This window comes from Tauraco erythrolophus, chromosome 4 (genome assembly GCF_009769465.1).
Source record: "Tauraco erythrolophus isolate bTauEry1 chromosome 4, bTauEry1.pri, whole genome shotgun sequence".
NCBI classification, from domain to species: domain Eukaryota; kingdom Metazoa; phylum Chordata; class Aves; order Musophagiformes; family Musophagidae; genus Tauraco; species Tauraco erythrolophus.
The window spans coordinates 83,595,770-83,614,707 of record NC_141468.1 but is presented as its reverse complement, the minus strand read 5'-3'; the positions used below and the strand labels follow the sequence as shown (position 1 = coordinate 83,614,707).

The 18,938-nt window shown below is 42.8% G+C and overlaps 1 protein-coding gene across 3 annotated transcripts in view; it reads right to left on the bottom strand.

Moving 5' to 3' along the window:
* The window catches only part of LMO3 (LIM domain only 3), a 58,471-nt gene extending 40,104 nt beyond the window's left edge, over nt 1-18,367 (bottom strand). Inside the window, exons 1-2 of one of the 3 annotated variants that reach the window (XM_086610595.1) lie at nt 18,334-18,367; nt 8,548-8,800 (exon numbers count right to left, since the gene is read on the bottom strand). In XM_086610595.1, coding sequence (XP_086466721.1) covers nt 8,548-8,753 — 206 coding nt within the window. In that variant the 5' untranslated portion in view covers nt 8,754-8,800; nt 18,334-18,367. Of the gene's footprint in view, nt 1-8,547; nt 8,801-11,401; nt 11,421-15,291; nt 15,317-18,333 lie in introns of those variants that run through there. The other 2 variants (XM_086610594.1, XM_086610596.1) reach the window with 2 other exon arrangements.
* Nucleotides 18,368-18,938: the final 571 nt, after the last annotated feature.

The following is an 18,938-nucleotide window of genomic DNA, read 5'->3' as shown; positions in this document are numbered from 1 at the left end:
GATTCACAAGCATTTTGCACATTTTAGTATCAAGAGAGAAAAGTGATAACCTCTGCACGTAAAGTCCAAAGGTTCAAGCGATGTTCAAAACACAGATGCGATATGAAAGCAGAAATACAAGAGCAAGGGGACATTAGCTACTTGGTGTAGTATAGTGTCTTCCTAATTAGTCCAAAATATCATCACTTACAGTATATCCAAATGTGTAACTTGACTTGTTCTCACTTATTCACTCACTCTCACCTCCCCCAAATGTAGAAAAGATACAATAAAGTCCCTGATGTTCTCTGCTCTCGCCTCCTCCCTCGGAAATAATTTTATCTTTGCGTGTTGTGCAATTCTCACTTTCATCCACTATGTGCCAAAGTAAGACATCACCATTTTTGCAAAAGAAAAGATGAAAAGCTTGAATTCCAGTACTGCAGAATGCCACTTCACCTAAGACCTACAGCAGAATTTCCCGAGGAACATCATTCCAGAGCTGAACATGCTCTTCTCTTTTGTAAAAGTAGCGATTTTCTGCTAGTGAAAAGTTTCCTTCTGTTGTATTTTGTTATAAAATAAACAGGGTTCACTCTAATCCCAAAGGAAAATATTTTACAGTTAATAATTGGGGCCATTGTGCTCTTTGAAAAATAGATGCTAAATACTCTTGAGTTGCTGGTAGCTAGAGTTCTGATGAGAAGCTGGGAGACCAATTGAATTGTGAACATGTTCTACTGGCACTTCATGGTGACTTTTAAGGACATGCTTACATGAAGCCTGCAACTAACCTTACCAATTGCCATGGGGCTATCCAGATGCTTAATTGTTAGCGCACGCGTAAAATCTGTCGTAAGTAGTTTTAGAGAAGACGGGACTATGATCATATTGTGAGTACCTGTACAACGTGGGGTGTGGAATTCCACCATGATTTCTCCATAAACATGTGTGTAAGTATTATACCATGGGGCTGTGCAGAGAGGAGAAGAGCACGGAGTGCTGAGCTGTATACTGTTTCATTTTGATACATGGCATGCTAATGATCAAATTTGGCTGAATATTCATCCTGTTGTTTGAGCAATTCATGTTTTCACTAGTATGCGGTTAAGATCAGATACTACTTTTGTGAATTTTTGACTTAAGATATGTTTCAGGGTTTTTGTTTGTTTTTGTTTTAATACCTTTCTAAATATTAGAAAGAAGCAGAACCAGCAGTTTCTGTAAATCCAAATTTTAGTTACTTCTGACACATTACATTTAAATTTGGGGGGTTTTTTGGGGGCTTGAAAAAAGTTGCTCTTCCATTTATCCTTTTTCAGGAAAATGATAATTTGATAGATTCATACATACATCTAAAGAAGTGGCATATTCTAAAGACGACTTAAACAGCCTTTTCTCTTTTAAAATACGAATCTACTGATATCCATAGCCATTTTTAAAAGTACTAATCACATACAGTAAGACTCAAGTGTCCAAAGGCTAATTGACTCAGAACATGCAAGAAGCAGTCTCAAGAAGGTGTAAAACAATAGTACCAGAAATATGTTACAGAGGAGTAGGTGTAAAACATGTAAAGCTTTTTGACAACATACACTCACTGCTTCAGATACTTGTGCTGGAAAAACTTCAAAAATTCAAGAATATTTTGACCAAGGAAAAAAAAAAGCTTGTGAATATTGCTTAGATTTATTTAAAAGGTCATCCATTATCATACCAAGGAATCCATCAGGAAGTTGGCCACCAAAACCCAATGTATTTAGTAGGGTATACCCAAAATATGGATTCTTAAGGACAGCAATAGTTAAGACCAATTTCATTTAGAAATCATTTGAGTATTGCATACTGTGTATATTGGTTTCTGAATCCACCATGGATATATTTAACTTCAGTGAGAAATTAAGAGAAGAATATTCCTAAAATCAGAAGGGCTGAAAGCCTGTTGTCCATTTCAATTGTTACAGATTATTCAAATCAAGAAAGAATGCTACATATTACCTGGAACATTTGAAAAATAGAGCAATTACAACATAACAAAATTCAGTAAGAAACCTTTTTTTGTTTTTAATTACATAGTAGGGACTTGTTTTTCAGTTTTGGGTAAAATATGTAAACATATTTTATGTATGTTTATGTAAAACACAAACATGTGTAAACATATTTACATAAAAATATGTAAACACAAAAAATAATTGAAGTTTCAAACAAATGTTTTTTTTTTTAAGAAACAGATAGGTAGCAGAAATCAGAACTACTTAAAGGCATCTATGTGGTAGGCAATAGAGTTAAATATTCTTCTACTACATCATGCATTAATGCATTTTTTAACATCTGTTTCTGGCCGAAAACATAGAAAGTTTCCAATTAAACCTAGATGTCAAATCACGTGTCATAATATAGTTGATAATATTTACTCCTGAAGTAAATCATTTTAATATGGGTATTGTTTTAAATATATTTCATAAAAACACTAGTCACAAAGTCACCTCTGAGGAAAAATTCAGCAAGGAAGAAATCAAGAACGTTGCATTTCCTTTGAAAGAGGTTACAGAAAATACTAAGCAGACTTATGGAATCATTCTTTCACCAAGAACGTTATCCTGTTCTCCAGCACTGCAGACTTACCTAGGCTGCCCCAAATTCACTGCTTTTATTAAGCTTTATTGAGGTGCTACGTATTGACAAAATCACTGTAGTAAAATAATTTTCCATCAAAATACACCATGCTGTCGAAAGGTAATGAAGAGCTGTAGGACAGGCTTTAAGAGGCACTGTACTTTCATCTGAAAAGTCTCCTGAAATTCTTTGAACGTTTCCAGGGGATTAATGAGGTATTTTGACAACACACGAGAAGCGTCTGGTTTTCAAGAAGCCTTATAAGAGGGAACATTCACATTCTTGGAAACTAAACTGTGTATTTTAAGCCACTAAAAATAACACGATTATTAAAAATTTGGCAGCTCTGAAGAAAAATACCAGCAGATATGAGGAAACACATGGAACCACTGAAGAGTGTCAAACTTGAGTACACACATTTTAAAGCATTTTAACATGACTTAAACACCAATTTTAACAGCTTAATTGAATGTTTCTTATTAAAAGCTATCACAGATGAACTAAAATAAGAACAAGCTGAACTAGCCAGAGTGTAACTAAATCAAAAGCATTATTCTTTGCAAGTCGGGTGGATTAACTGTGCGTACATGTGTTACTCTCCTTGCAGAACACCCTTCAAGAACTGTTAAGGTGTTCCGAGGGTTTCAAAACCTTTGGCAATTAGTGGGAGAGAGAAAGTATTATGGATTTTTTTTTTTTTTTTTTTTAAAGACATGCTAAATGATATAATTAATGTAAATTTAGGAGAACGTTTATCTCACATATATAGCAAAATTAGAACAAGCAGACTGTTACACCTACTATTTTTATATATATTAAAATATTTTTAGGGCCTATTCCTGTAAACCAGTACTCCCTTGAATACTTAAATGCATCGCAACAAGGATATTAGTGTATAAACTAGAGTTCAATTCTACAAAGCTTTAGTGAAGAAGGCAGAGCTCTCTTAAGCCTCCCTTCTGCAAATACCTCAATATTCCTGAAAATTCAGACTGCTTAAATCTTTAAAGATCTACTCTTAATTAATCAAGCTGGGCAAGCAGCATACTGATGCGTCATTTTGAAAACACCTTATAGCCCACTACTTGTGAAAACATCCATATAGAGTATTTTTACATGCCTTTAAGAGAGCGAATGTCTTAGATGTTTGCAATATAAATGTGCACTTTCCACGACACGAGAGAGAAATAGGATCTGCTAATCAGTACCAGGGCAGAAGACATTTAAAGTCTCTCTAAGTACTCCTACGTAATAATTTTTTTAAATAATAACTGCTTTTAGAGTGCAAGCAGTTGTACAGCAAAAGGCTGCTTCCTAAACTCTGCTCTTTTCAGTCTGCATCCTTTCACGAGCTAAATATTTTACAGAGGCAGCATCTTTGTGATACTTATGGTTGAACACTTTACTTTCTGTGGTCACGTCTCATTATTTACGAGATCTCACCCAATATACCTGTTTTAAAAACTTGGCTTGCCTCAGGTCTTTGAACCAGCAAGTAGGGAAGAAAAAAAACCCACCACAATCTGCCCCTTTCTTCAGGAATAGTGCTGTTCTCATCTTCATAGCTATTCAGTGGGACTTTCAAAGTCTGCAGTACATTTATGAGCGAAATCAATACCAAGGTTGGGCGGTGGAGGGAGGGGGTAGACTTTTGTGTCACCATCCCCCCCAGTCCTCAATAAGGTTCTAGACGCGTTTAAGGGCAAAAATTCCACCCCAATATATTAGTTTCGTTAATCCTTTTCCTATGATCTGTTTGCCTGGCTAGGGAAATTATGCAAAAAGTAATAAAAGTTCTAATTCAATTTCCATGTTAAGAGATAGATTTGGGAAAAAAAAAAAAAAAAGAAATCAGAAACCATACTCTTTGTGTTTACTAAGAGATATGCACTCCAACATTTAGTGTCATGGAGCTGGAGTTAAAACCAGAAACGGTGAAGATAATTTAGCTGCATGAATGCCTGCTCTTCAGTAAAACGCTGCCAAAATTAAATAGGAATGAAACAGCACTTTGTAGTCATTGGTCGCCCAGCAGGGTTTGCGTAGTTAAAAACCTAAGTGAAAAGGGTGATTGACCTACATTGCTACCAGCTTAGCACAGCTGTACTTTCATATTTTCGCTGCATCCGAGGAAGCTCATTATTTAATACAACTGAGTTACATGTAATTGTTGGTCTTTCATTTTGCGCTTTTAGGGGCCAGATATTCATCTCGAATGTGCGGCAGGCATTACTGCGCATCTGGAAAAACATCCGCGGCGGCCCGTTTGCGCGCAAGGCCAAGAGACGGGATCGCACGCAGTTGCACCTGAAATTGGGAGGCTGCCCAAGGGGTGGGAGGACCTCACAAATATGCAGAAACCAAATGAGCAGATGGAACAGAAAGCAAATCCCTCGGCACCCCAAAGGCAAACGCTCTGCTGTTTCTCTATTGTTTTGAGCAGAAGCAGCCCAGAAAGCACAACCCATTTCACACAACTTGTACCTGCGGTTTAAATAAGTAATAACATTCCAGTTAACAACCAGTTTGACATGTTAACAGCCCAAGGGCTGTTAACATAACGACTGGTCATTAATGGCAGTAATGACAGATTTCAAAGGGAATATTGTGCTTGTAAATGGACACGCTGCCAGTCAGAAGAGAGGATAGAGGAGGATAGGCTGATACATTAAGATGTCACCATACAGCTCTGGAGGGAAAAAGGGGGGAAAAAAAAAAACCACCTTCTTGAATATTTCACTTACTGTAAATGGACTTGAAATATTGGCGTAAACCTAAGTTCTTTAAATTAAGTCTTCACTTTCTAACCCAAGAGTGTATAAGCAGGAGACAGAAGCCTGCAGGGGAATTATACTCTGCATATCATTTTCACCGAGTGTGTTATTTCTAACATCGAGTCCTTTCTTATTCTCAAGTCAGTTCTCATCCTCGTTAACAAAACAGAGTTCATTCCTGCTGTGGTCACCCTAATATCCTTGGTGTTGTACGCCGCATCTGAAACCACTGGGGAGACTTACATGAATCGGATTCCAGGGTAAAGCCTCTCACACCCAAAGCATCTTCCAAGCTCATTGCCTCATTAAAGATTTCTTCCATCCCCTCAACCTGCCTCCACCACGAAGAAAAAGGTTTTAATATAGTAGAATTAACCAATTTTACCAAAGGAGAGAGGTAAAGCAAAGCAAGTTTTGAAGTTCTGAAGATACAGAGTACTTATAAAAAGCTCACCAAAGTGGGTACCTCAGGGCTCAAATGCGGAACGAGAGTGTGCATCGGGTCCAAGGGAGGGTTTAGTTTTTTGGCAGGCATCTCTAAACGAGAGATACTGGAAGTATCTTTGCAGATAGCCAAAGACACAATCACGCAGTTTGCAGATTTAACCGTGAAAGCTAAAGCACCCAAACTGGCTGCATTATTGCTTCCAGCATCTGTAGAATGGCTGTCTTATTGAAACACATAATGAACACAGAGTTAATAAGCAATTTTACTCTTTATAGTATCCTGCAAGCCACATATCCTCTAGAGGGCACCACATAAATTAATAGGAAGCTAGAACAGTTTTATATGTAGCAAAGACTCCCTTTATGGCTCAAAAGAAAAAAAAAAAATTAAGAGGATAGTTTGAAACCGTAATCGAACTCTAGTCTGATCATTAGTACAAAGTAATTTGTTCTTTAAATTCATATCAAGTGGGCTGCTAAATATGAAAGCTTATTGGACTACAAAGCTAGAGAACATTTAACTAGTTTCTACATTAGCATTAAAAAGATCACTTTTATAGGTTCACTGCATAACTAAGTAGATAGGACGCAATGAGGCAAATGACTATCTGCAATTACCTTAAGTGCATCACTTTGGAGTTTAGTGTAAATACCAAGTTTAAATCCATGCACTCACAAGAACGACTAAAAAAAGGCTCATGACAAGATAGCTTCGTTGAGAATTAATAAACCTGGAGACAAAAATCAGAAACACCTTAAAACCGACTGTAGGATTTCTCGTGTATGCTGGTTTCACTGGTGCCGAAGCACAACAAATAACCAAAACACCAGTTTGGAACGTGGTCATGACAGATGAAAAATACAGTCTCCTTTATCTGAATCACTTAGTGTAATTTTAACAATCTGTTAGCAAAATATTTACTCCTGTCAGACCTTCAAAGACTAGAGAGCAACAGTGTGCGTGTGTGTGCGCATCTGTGCTGGGGAAGTGCTTTACTCGTCTCTCCACTACTAGATCACTTCTGGTTTTCATTTTAAACATTTGATTTTAAAACATTGGATCTGCTGCACCAGTGCTTGGGAAATTCAGTAAGTTCAAAGTCTCCAGTAAATTTGGAACTCGGATCAAACAGCCACAGGAGAGTTTTCTCACTCCTGCAGGCACTTGTTGGAGTCTTAAAACGGGTTTTAAAAATTAAGGTAAACGTTACCTTCCCCCCAGAAGCTGTTCCAACCCCTCTCTAGACACAGGCTTTAAGAACACAAGCAACCTAGGCTCACGTACAGCAATTCCCTTCTATTCAAACAGATCCCTGCCAGTTTTTAAAAGTAAGGTTCTGTTACCTAGCTCTTTGGCAGCTTTAACACAACGGCTTTAAGATGCAGACTCTACGTTAAATTCCCAGCACTCTCTCTTGCGTTCAGTTCAGGGTTTTAATGAGTAGCAGAGCACTTTTACCACTAAGTAGGCTTAAGTCCACATCTGAAGAGCCTGATCTGCCTTGCAGCCCCAGCCCAACAAACACACAATGCGTTCGCGATGGTTTTTGTTCCGCTCTAGGAAAAACAGGTTGTAGCACGGAGAGCCAGAGTACCAATTGTTGGTAACGCTTCCGTCTTGATTCCTGTTCCAACCTACCCACGCTGTACAACTTGGGAACTGACTGGCGTGTGGCAACCTCCTATTTGGTACCTGGGCTTAAACCGAACTTGTAAGTTAACACATTCAAAGAGAATGTTAATTTTTCCCCGATGTATCGCTGACTTGAATGTCCCTTTAAAAGGAAAAGGCTTCACTACAGGGGCAGGGGAAACATTCCCAGAAGTTCACGTTAGCCTGGAGCAGCTAGACTCATTAGGCCCCCTCTACAGGGAACGGAGGAAAGGTGCTCTGATAGGAAATAGGTGCTCTGAATCACCCCAGAGGAGCCTTTTCTCTCTATTTACTATTGAGAGCCTAGGGAGACAAAACTTCATGATTAAACTTAGCTCCTGCAAAGTATTCCTATTTATTCACATACAATCTGCAGATAAACCAGCCTGGTGCTGCTCATCAGTGCTTTGCTACTAGTGATATGTCAAATACTTTTGACAGCATAGGTCCGCAAGCAAACAAGAAGATAGAAAATCAAGTGACGATTTGCTCTCTGAGAAGTGGCAACAGGTTACCCAGAGTCCCACTCAGGTCACCGGGTTAAATCAGGACCGGAGTGGATTTCAGCCTATTTAGCATGGGGAAGACAGTTGGTCATCTTGGTCCAGCTTCCAACAGCTAAACGGCCACAGTCATTAAAGCTTCTAGTGCCACAAATGAAATCCCTTCAGCAAACGAAGAGGACAAAAGCGGGTAAGTGAAGACGAGTGAAGCACTCCTCACTTAGAGTCCAAAACCACACACGCAGTTTCAGGCCACTATGTCTGGCCACCACTGTGCCGCAAGAAGGAGGAGGAGAAGACGACAACCACCACTAGCTCTATTCTCTTCCTCCTCCGAGCACAGGATCCTAGTATTATCACCAGAAAACTGGCAGCTGCCCGTATGACCGGGTTACGTGTGCTTTTTGATTCAAATTTTAGCTCTATCTCCATACTGTGGTATTTGTTTTCTCATCCTCCACATACACCTGGGTCTTGCAGCCCCCGAGTACTGCCTACGCAACAGCAACTACACAAGAAGGGCTGAACAGATTCAGCGAGGTTGTCAGCGAATGTTACGAAGGACATGGCCTACCTCAGATAGTCTCTGCGACAAAGGATCAGGTTGGCTTTGGTGTACAAGGTAGAGCCCACCTCCCCCAGGCGACAGTCACAGCAGGCACACTTCAGGCAGTCTTCATGCCAATATTTGTCCAGGGCCTTTAGAAGATACCGGTCTTTAATCTTACGGTTGCAGCCAGCACAACCTTTCGGCTTGGTGTCTGGCTGGACTGAGAGCATTTGTATACCTGAAATACAAGAAGACAAGAGAAGAGTGAAAACAGATACTCTCTTGAGTGCAAGTCTCGCCCTTTTCTTCCTCCGTCTCGCTGCTCCCCCCATACCCAGTTCATTGAAAAGGCAGTCGTGTAGACAGGATGAAATAACCTAGATAGTCCACAGCAAGCTGAAAACAATGTTAAGATAAATTTGAGAGCAGAAAAGAGCAGAAACTTCCACTGCTCTAAGTTCCATAGCTTCTCTTTAACACCTCATTTACCTGGTCTCTTTGCTGAAAAGAAATAGGATTAAAAAATTAGAATGAAAAGTTAAAACGGTTCAGTTGAAAAGTCATCCACTTTTGCTGTCCAATTGTATATATTCTATCCAATATTTAGCAACCAAAAATTTAAATGAACATTGTATCTATGATGGCAAACATAGCTAAATCTAAATATTTGGACCTACTTGCACTATCTTTATAAAATACAAAAGCACTTCAGACTCTAAAGAAGAAAAGGCCGTATCTATTAGAGGCAAGGGCCAGAGTTCAGGAAGGTGTGACATAAACGTTTTAGTGCTGCTGGGGGGATGTGTGTTTTGTTCTTAAGATTTCAGTTCTTGTTAGACACATGAATGAAGCGATCAGATTTCCAGGGACTTCAGTACCAGCATCTAAAGTTACATCCTGCAGTGTAAGGACCTTCTGAAAAAACTGATTTTAAATAATCTGCACAAGGTCGGAGAGTTGCTAGTTTGTCAAAGAAAAAAAAAAAAATCAACCTTAAAAAACTCTGCCCCACTTTCCAATCCCAATTTTAGCCAAGAGCTAGTTTGGGACAAGGAGCACAGTAGTGTCCATTAAGTACACATACTTTTGGTGTAACAGCAGAGAGGATTTAAATAACAATTCAAACGCCTGAACGACTGTTTAAGGGAAGGAACTGGTAAAAGTGGCACACAGTTGAGCGATGGTATGCAGAGCACTGCAGCCAGCTTCCCAAGATCCACACAAAAATCAATTGCCCTCAGTTTTACAGTAAATGGGGAGAGAAGGTCACTGCCCCAAAGTGCTTACAAACTGGTCTCTCTTGGCTAATCGCATGAACTGCCATCCCATTACACTCAGACCAGTTCTCAAAGTAATTTCTTAGAATAAGCAAAATCATAGCCCTGCAGATGCTTTGTTGGACGCCAAACAGGCACCAGAGAGAAAGAGAGAACTGGCACGCGGTTCGATTATTAGGTTATCTCACTGCTTTAAAGCCAATCAGAGATTTAACTTAAAAAACGTGCTACTCATTGCAGTGCATCTGAATATTACACAGAGAATTTGGCAAGACTGGGGAACAAATGCTGTTGCCAACAAGTGAATCCTACCCCCAAAATTCAGGGTATGGCACCCTCTTATTTATGCAGAGGCTGCGAAAGGTCAAATTGAATCTCATAACAGAGAAAAGCAAACTCAAGAGCTCCTCATCAAGAATGCTCTACTACCTACTGCTAGGAAAGCTTTACAGCCCCAGCTTCTTTCAGATGATCTTGGCTGGTGCTATAACACAACGCTACAGACAGGCAGGCTCAGGGAGCCAGAACATCAACAAGTTGGGGTTTGGGTTGTTTTGTTTTTTTTTTAAAGTTCTCATAAGGAAAACACAAAAATGAGGCTAATCCTTGAAGAAACGGTACAGCGTGCCTTTGTGGATATTAGTGCTGCGAAGACAAGAGGCTGAACGCCACGCCGGCTGAGGCGTCCCGTGGATCTGTACGCATGTGTGCACGTGGAGCACATTGAATTCAAGCGGACCGCAGCGACTGTAGAGCCAGCTAAGTGACTTTCCGAGGTTACCGAGCTGAAATCCCGAGTTCCACCTGCGAAGCTGACCACTGAATTAGAAATAGCAGTTCTTATTGTGACATATGAGCACAACAGCCCCGCTCCCCTCTCTGCAGTACACTCTATTATCCGTTTTGGAGCGATATATTTATCTGTTAAATCAGCTGTCCAGCGACGTGCAGGCAGTTCTAGCAGGCACTCCGAAGTACCACGGCAGCACTGCTGCATAACCTCTAAAGCTCATAACAAAAGCATTAACGTCTGTATTTTTCTATCAATAAGTATAAAAATCCCCAGCATTTCTGCCTTCCCATTACTCCCTGATCAATGCCACTCTCGTAGCTCCTACACCACTCACAGACTCCTAAGATCTGTTTCTCCTTCACAAGTGGGAGGATGAGATCCAGCAACCCACGCAGGGCTCCACACTAAGTCTGTGGCAGACCTGGGAATGGACACGCACATCTCATCTTAAGCAAGCACCAGGAGACAAAGGCTCAGCCTTTACAGTATTTTCACTCGCCAGCTGACTCCCCCGAATCTCGGGTACATACATGAAGCAGCAAAACAACACGGCTACGAATAAATGACTAAAAGCAGTGAAAGTATCAGAGATTTTTGGTAAAGAACCTATACCAGACTGGAAAGGGAAGTCCTGCTGGAACTCTAATACCTTCACGTGGTTGAAAAGCCTTAACCTGTAAAGCTGCATATCACAGCTGCATATAAATATCTGCTACGTGCCAACAACAGGCTCATCCCCAGCCCCTCTCCAACCACGTAGAGGACAAACGCATAAAATTGGCCACGATTTGTACCAACTTCTTGGAACTCAGTAAAAAAAGTTCAGAAGCACGAAGGGCTGTTCTAGGACTTTAATCTTTAGCTCGAGGGAAACCAGGATAAACTAGAAGCTAACACAGTTAAAGGCTTTAAAGAATAAAATCGTAATGTAAAAATTTTGTGGCCAGATAAGGAAGCGGGTTAGAGAGCGGAGGGCTGACAGTCTCTGATCCAGGCTGATGTACTGTCCTGAGCCATCCGACGGGAACAATGTGCCACAGAAACAAAGCTCAACAAGCAAATATCTCAGCAAATCGCAATAATTGAGCCTGATAATTCCCAAGGTATATGCTGCAAACATGAGGTTACTGCATGACAAATAAAACAGCAGCTTGCACAATCTCACACGTATCCCCGCATAGTTTTTGAGGAGGAAAGTAGACAGAGCACTGTCATTCATGTTGGTCAGCCCAAAGCCACCTTGTAGGGAGGAGTGAAAAGGGGCAGACACCCCATGGAAGCGGTGTTAGCACGACTATTTTCCTGAGGCTGAGTGAGAAGGTGGTGCTGATATCCCACTGGCAGCATCTTCAGATTAGGGATTCAATCTGCAGCAGCTTTTGGAGGGAAGGAATGCTTTTCTCCTCTGATAGATCTGATCTTTTTGCACTTTACTTGCAATGAAGCTGCTCCTATTTTAATGAAAGTTAGAAAAAAAATCCCCAAACTACTGCTTCACTATAAAAAAAGTTACTCTTTTTTCTGAAGCATAGAAAAGTTCTAAACAAAACAAAGCACAAAACAGCGCTCCAAGAAGTGCTTTATATATCTCCAAATTCTTTGCACATATCCTTTTCTTCACATGCCCTGGGTTAAATTGCTTAATTTTGAAAACAGGACATTTTATTATCTTTTTCTGTATCGTATGAGCCACCTTAATGCAGCTTGCCTCACAGACCATGCCTCTTCCCTTTAATGTTCCCATAAGATCTCCAATGCAGTTACACTTTTCAGATACACGCTCGTGTATTTTTAGCTCTCTCTTAATTTGGCAATAAGAATACCTGCAGCTTACCGTCAGCCAGCTTTTCACAGGCTGCGGTTTAAACTCCCATTTATTTCTTAGGACACAGGAAGGACCCTTTCAGAGGCTGACAGCACCCACAAAACCATCCAAACTGCTCGCTGCTGAAATATCAGGTAGCGGCACACAGCACTGCTACCTGGCTGCCCTCCTCTCCCCTCCCCTAGGAAAGCAGAGCTTATGGAGCACTTCCAAAAAAACATACAATTCCATAAGTGCTACACCCAGGCTGGGGAAAAAAAAAAAAATCTAACCCAGCTTTCCCTTCATTTCTGCAGTCCTACCCATGCTGTGCATCACAGAGCAGATCTGTTCTCAGAACTGAGAGATTTCAGTGCCTAGTCTGTCACTGTCAAACAAACCCTTTTTACTTCACCCCAATATGCTTTCAAGGGCTTCCTCTATCCTTCCCTCCATTCCCTCCCTCCCTCCACTCCCAGTCCCCAAGATACTGCACATAAACTGCAGAGCTGTGTCAGGAATAAGACTACTTCATCACCATCCACCACCTTCAGGATTTTTGAAGGCAGAACTTAATAACCTGATTTGAAGGTTTTTGGATTTTCCTTGATATCCCCAAATAAGTTCGATGCAACAGACTCCCACCCCTGGTTATTGTTATTATCGTGTGATGAAACACTGACAACTGATTTGTAACTATGATTTCAGGATAAAGAGGAAAGATTGCTAGAAAAAGCTAAATTAGGCTTCTGGAGGAAGGCAGAGAAACAAAAATCCATTTCACTCCAATCATCATCCTTCTTAAAAATCAAAGGGAACAAAGATTTGACATAATGAACTGTATTTTCCTAGTGATGGAGTAGCATCTGTAAGCAGGATTGGGGCCTGATGGTGCTGAGTGCGGCACAAGACCCACAGAACTCAGTTTCTGGTCTGTGGTACAGACAGTCTTTGAAGACCGTGTTAAGGGAGGAAGAGTTGGGTATCATTATGCACTGGATCATTCGAAAACTTTTACAGACCACTCTCCCCCCACTCCTTTGCAGAGGCACGCACACGGTTCTACCAAGGACAGGAGTACGCACAGCAGGAAAGGGAAAACTTGCCTCTGCTTAAAAAAAAAAAAAAAAAAAAAGATAAAATAGCAGTTTGGAGCAAGTTAAGTATCAGTGCACCAGTCTTTAAAAGGCAGTAAACTGACTGACAATATGCAGTCAACAAGAGAGTTAGAGATGTAGAAGAAGATCTCTAGAAAAGAATACTTTTCCGATGCTTTCCCACTTTGTAGCTTCCTCCTGAAAGCATCCAGAGCTCCAATTATTCAGGACAATACACACACACAGAGGAAAAAAAAAAAAAAAAGTTAAGGTTTCAGAAGCTCAGAAACATTTCAGAACTCGCATGTAGCACATCAGGAGTCGTAACTAGTTTTAGATTGGCATGTAAATTGTTCTGTGGAAAATTCTTATTGCCTCCGAGACCCTGCTATTCTGAGTTATTTGACAGTTTAAGGGAAATAATAATTAAAAAAAGAGACATAAATAATAGCCTGTGCAGTGTGGTGCACAGAAATAAGTAGAACCATTTCATTTAAACTCTGGTGAGCTTTTAATTGCCTGGATTGCATTGTGAACCAGCCTAACGGTTGATTGCCTCCATTATGCTCTCTTGTTCTGTGCCATTCATCCGCACAGTCTCAGCTTCTGTAGTTAACACAACAAAGTAACCGCAACTCCATAACAGTCCGTTGTTGTTTTTATTTTTTCAAAAATAAAAGTAAGGATTTTAGTACTCTGAATATAGCCTCCTCTGTATACTTTGGAGTTAATTTTCCACGGTATATAGCTAAACTTCACCTCCTGCCCCTTCTGCTACACAGGAACCTGATTTTTTTATTATTATTTTTTTTTAATAAAGGAGGTGGGTTGGAATGCGGAGTCGGGGGGAGGGGGGGTCGGAGAGAAGAGAGAGAAGAGGTTAGGTAAAAACTAAAAATGGGAATGCAGTCCCACAGCTGGGAGCAGTGATACAGATTAAAAGAATTTGGCCAACATGGCTAGTCGACTGCCAAGAGACACCAAACAAAAGATCTCTCCTCTTCTTTCCCCTTCTCTTTTTGAAAGCTAGATTGGGCCTAAAAGCTTGTTTCTCTCTGTTCACCGGCCCAGAGCATCCCTGCAGGCTGCAGCCCCTCAGGGACACCGCAGCAAATAGACGTACCCACATCTCAGGGACGGGAGCTGCTTTGCTGTGTTCCTACCCCTCTCGTGTGCCCCCCCACCTCTCTCCCCCCAGCACCCCCCCCCCCCCCTCCTTTTTTAGAGCAGTGGTGCTGGGAACCAATTTGATTCCCTTTTTCTCCAATGCAGCTGCAAGGCTCAGAGATACTGACATTTTTCCACTCTTATCAGTTTAATTACAGTTACCATGGCAGCAAAGTGCTAGTGCTTGGCAAAGGCCAACAAGAGATTTGCAAGACTGAGTTCAATTTTGATGCAGCTCACATGCAAAAATAAAAAAATAAATAAGAAACATACACTCCACAACAAAGAATCCCTTTCGGAGTTGGGCGCTCAAGCCTTTTGTGCTAATTCCTTTTCAAGCATCACAGGGATGGGGCGATGGGGAGGAGAGGGGAAAGCACGTAGGGATGGATGGGTGTCGCACCCAGCAAGATTAATTGCTCGAAGCAGCGGTCCTACAGAGGTGTCCTAGGAAGAGGTATTTTGGGTCGCTTTCGAGCACACGCAGACACAGACGCTCGCTCCGGCAACGCGTTCAGCATCGAAGGGGCAAGAGAACCCCTCCAATCCCCCCCCCCCCCCCCCAAATCCCTACCCTAACACGCACCGCTGCTGCTCGGTGCGCTCCAACACCGGAGACCGCCGCCTTACCAAAACTTTTCTCCTTTTTCTGCATGAGTTGGTTTACGGGCGCCCGGAGAGCTCCTTCTCATCGAAGCACCAAATCCCGGGAAAAAGTAGCAAGTGCTTCCCCGGCTCGGGTCAAGTGCCGGGGAGCGCGGCGCGGCGGCCGCAGCCCGGCGGGCGGGGGGCGGGGGGCGGCGGGGGAGGGCGGCACACCCCGGGCACGGCGATGGCGAGCGACAAAGCCACATGCTCCCCCGAACTCTGCCCGTAAGCCTATAATCCCAGCGGTCTCTTAGCTTTGTTGTAACAAATGGGTTTGATTAAACTGTCACATGCGGCGTTAGCATACCATATCGTGCTCGGTATGAAAGGAGAAGGGAGGGGGGGGTGGAAAAAAAAAAAAAAAGAGGGAAAAAAAGAAAGGATCGCAGACAGAAGTACCATTTCATAACGCCAGGCTGGCTGCCCTTCTCTCCCGCCGGTCCCAGAGAGGCTGCGGGAGCCCGGACCCCCGCAGCCCGTGTGCAGCCCCCGGCCCGCTCCGCGCCCCCAGCCCCGGGCTGCCCACCCCGGCAGCAGCCGCGCTCCTGCCTCCGCTCTGCCCAAAGGGTTAACCCTGCACCGAACCAGTTGCAAATTAAACTGCTGTACGGGGAGGCTTGTGGATTAAAGCCGGGGAGTGGGAAATTAACCGACTCCCTTGATAATTGAGAGCACGTTTCGAGAAGCTCTGGAAGAAGCAAGAATAATAACAACAATAATAACGGGGGGGGGGGGGACGACGACACACGAAGACGACGACGTGCGTGTGTGCTGCAATTCATTGTTAACTTTGACTGCTATTTCTCGAGACATAGAGTTGGATGGGTTTCGCTCAGCATCCTCCGCTCGCATGTATTTCATGTCTCGTCATAAAAATAATGAAGCCTCACATGATTTAAACAAAACAGTCTCAGCAGAGCTGCAGCTTGAGTGAAAGTTGCAGTGCAGAGAGATGTGTGTGTGTGTATTGCAGCCCCGGCTTATGACTCAGAGAGAGAGAGAGAGGAGAAAGTGATGCAGACACACACACACAAATGACCCAAAGCTTATATACACAGTTGCCTCACTTACCTTCTCAATTAAGCGATACAGGGGAGGCAGTTCAATAAGCACAGTGGCTGCTTTGTAGCTCTTCTCCTTGGGAAAGGTCAAAAAGAAGCATTGTTTGGGGAAAAAAAAAAAATAAAGAGGGGGTGGGAGAGGTGGGGAGGGAGATCGCTATTCTTTAAGTTTAAAATAATGAGGTCCTCAAGGATCCGCCAAGTAATTGTGTTGACCGCATCCGAGCTACAGGTGTCCTCCTTTTAGTATCTTGCAGTCCAAGGCTGTCTGTCTCCGTCCTGGCTGAAGACAACTTACCTAAAGCAGCGTGTGAGGAGCCGAGTTGAATGAAGTCAGGGCTTTATCAGCTGCAAAATGCAATCCCTTACCAGCCAGACATAATACAGCAAAAGAAAAGGTCACTCAGTTATTACTGAGCCAGCAGAGCCCAGGCAGCTCTTGTGGAAGACCACAGAGAAGCAACTCCCTTCCGATTTAAGGCTATTTACCTCTCTCCCCCTCCACCCACCCTTCCTCTCCCCCCTCCCCCCTCCCCGCTCCCCCTTTCTCTCTCTCCCTCTCTCTTTCTCTCTCGTTCTGCAGCTCGCTCAAGTACAGCCGCCCTCGGAAAGTGCAAAGCAGCCAGGAGACAGATTGGGCTTTGTTGGTAATTTCCCATGGTGAAAATTTACAAGCCTGCAAGTGCAGTCAGCAAAACCACATGCATATGCTAGACACAAACACCAGGGACACACACACACACAAGTGACCTCTACCGAAGCGGCTCAGGATCACCTTCCCGGAGAGCGCTCCAGAAACAGACCCGGGCAAACAGGGGAGCGTTTTACCCCCCCTCCCCATCACTCCTCCCAAAATACTTTGCTTAAACAAAACAATAAGTTGCCTACGCAAAAAAAAAAAAAAAAGAGAGAGAGAGAGAGAAAATGGCAAGATGCGTATCTTTCTATTAATGAGTAATGAGGAAAATCCCTGAAGGTGAAAACGCTGCCTCGCTCCGTGCTGGATCCGAGCTGCTCGGTAAGGAGTGGAAACTCCAGCGTGAAAGTTTCCCGCTCCTCGGCGCGGTCCCCGGCCCCGGGCCCCGCCGCACGCCGGGCACCGCTCGCCACATGCCACCGCCCTCCCTGCACTTTTAAAGCTGGATGCTAAAGGAAAGAGAAGCCGTTTCCCCCTTCCAGGATCCTCGTCCCAGGAGCTGCAGGCGGATCCTTATTCTCCTACCTAGTGGGGGGGAGGGGGAGCAGAGAGACGGGTGTCTTATAGGTGTCGGACACTCTTGACCAGGAGACGGACAGACATGCAGACACAGAGGACAGACAGCACGTTTTGCTATTCAGTCACGCTCCCAGCTGATTGTTTCTTCGTGTTTTATACTAAAGCTGTTGAGCCTAGCCTACTGTAAATAAAGTTAAAAAAAAAAAAAAAAATCCGAAGCGTCTTCCTCTAAGAGCCATCTGCAGTTGGAGAAAGACCAGATTAAGAATTTGTGAATACAGTTTTCAGACTTCAAAGTGAATATCTGTTGTCTGCTATTAGAAGCACCACACTAGATTTCCACAAAGCTTTGAAAGATGTCAGCTTACAATATACCCTAAATTTGAATGACACTCATATTATAGAAGTCTTTCAAGACCCGAGAAAGATTTAAAAGCATTGAAGTGCTCTGCCATCTACACCCCTCCCTCATATAATCCAGCAGTTCTAATAAAAATCAAAGCAACCTGAGAAATGCATATGTTTAGGACAGGTTCCCCCCTCCCCCCTATCCCCCTTAAAGTAAGCTTCTCTCTCCTTTTTTTTAAAAAATAGATGTATATATATAAAAAGCTTCCTGGAACAAGCATGCTGTGCAATGAACGACCCCTGAATCTCTTGCCCCCTCTCTCCCTCCGAGTAGTAACAAAACTCAGCCACAACCAACCTGAGCAAGAACCCGAAAAGCACAGCCAGAGGCAGCACTACCAGAGCCCCTCTCTGCTGATTGAAGCTGCACATAGAGAAAAAGCAAAACTTGGCCGAAACCTGCTTCTCTCCTGCAGGCACCCATAGGCTCAGCAGAGCCTCACTTGCTCTGGTGGTACCTCTGCCACAACCACCCTGCAACCAGCAGTGTGCGTGTGTGTGTGTGTGTGTGTGCCTCCCTCCGCCAGTGCACTCCGAGAAGGAGAAGAAAAGAGGGAGGGAGAAGTTATGTGTGGGGAAAGGGAGAAATAAAATCAAAACAAATGGTACAGCTAATGAGGACAATTAAATTAATTATGTTCAAGGAGATGAGATTTTTTTTCCCTCCAACTGTATGATCTGTTACCCCTCGCTGGCAACTGCTGCTCTGTAATTCATGGCAACTGATTAGTGCATCTATGCAAATCTTTGTTTAAATCATTCAACTAATTAAATGATGGGATTATTCCTCTGCCTACGGTGACATCATTCGCAGTAATTAGTACTCTATTTGGACTGTGGCAATAAGATACCCGATGTCAACACCAACCTGCAAAGACATTAACCACTTTGTCACTTGGTGTGTGTGTATGTGTGTGCATGTGCGTGTGCGGGAAAGAGAAAGG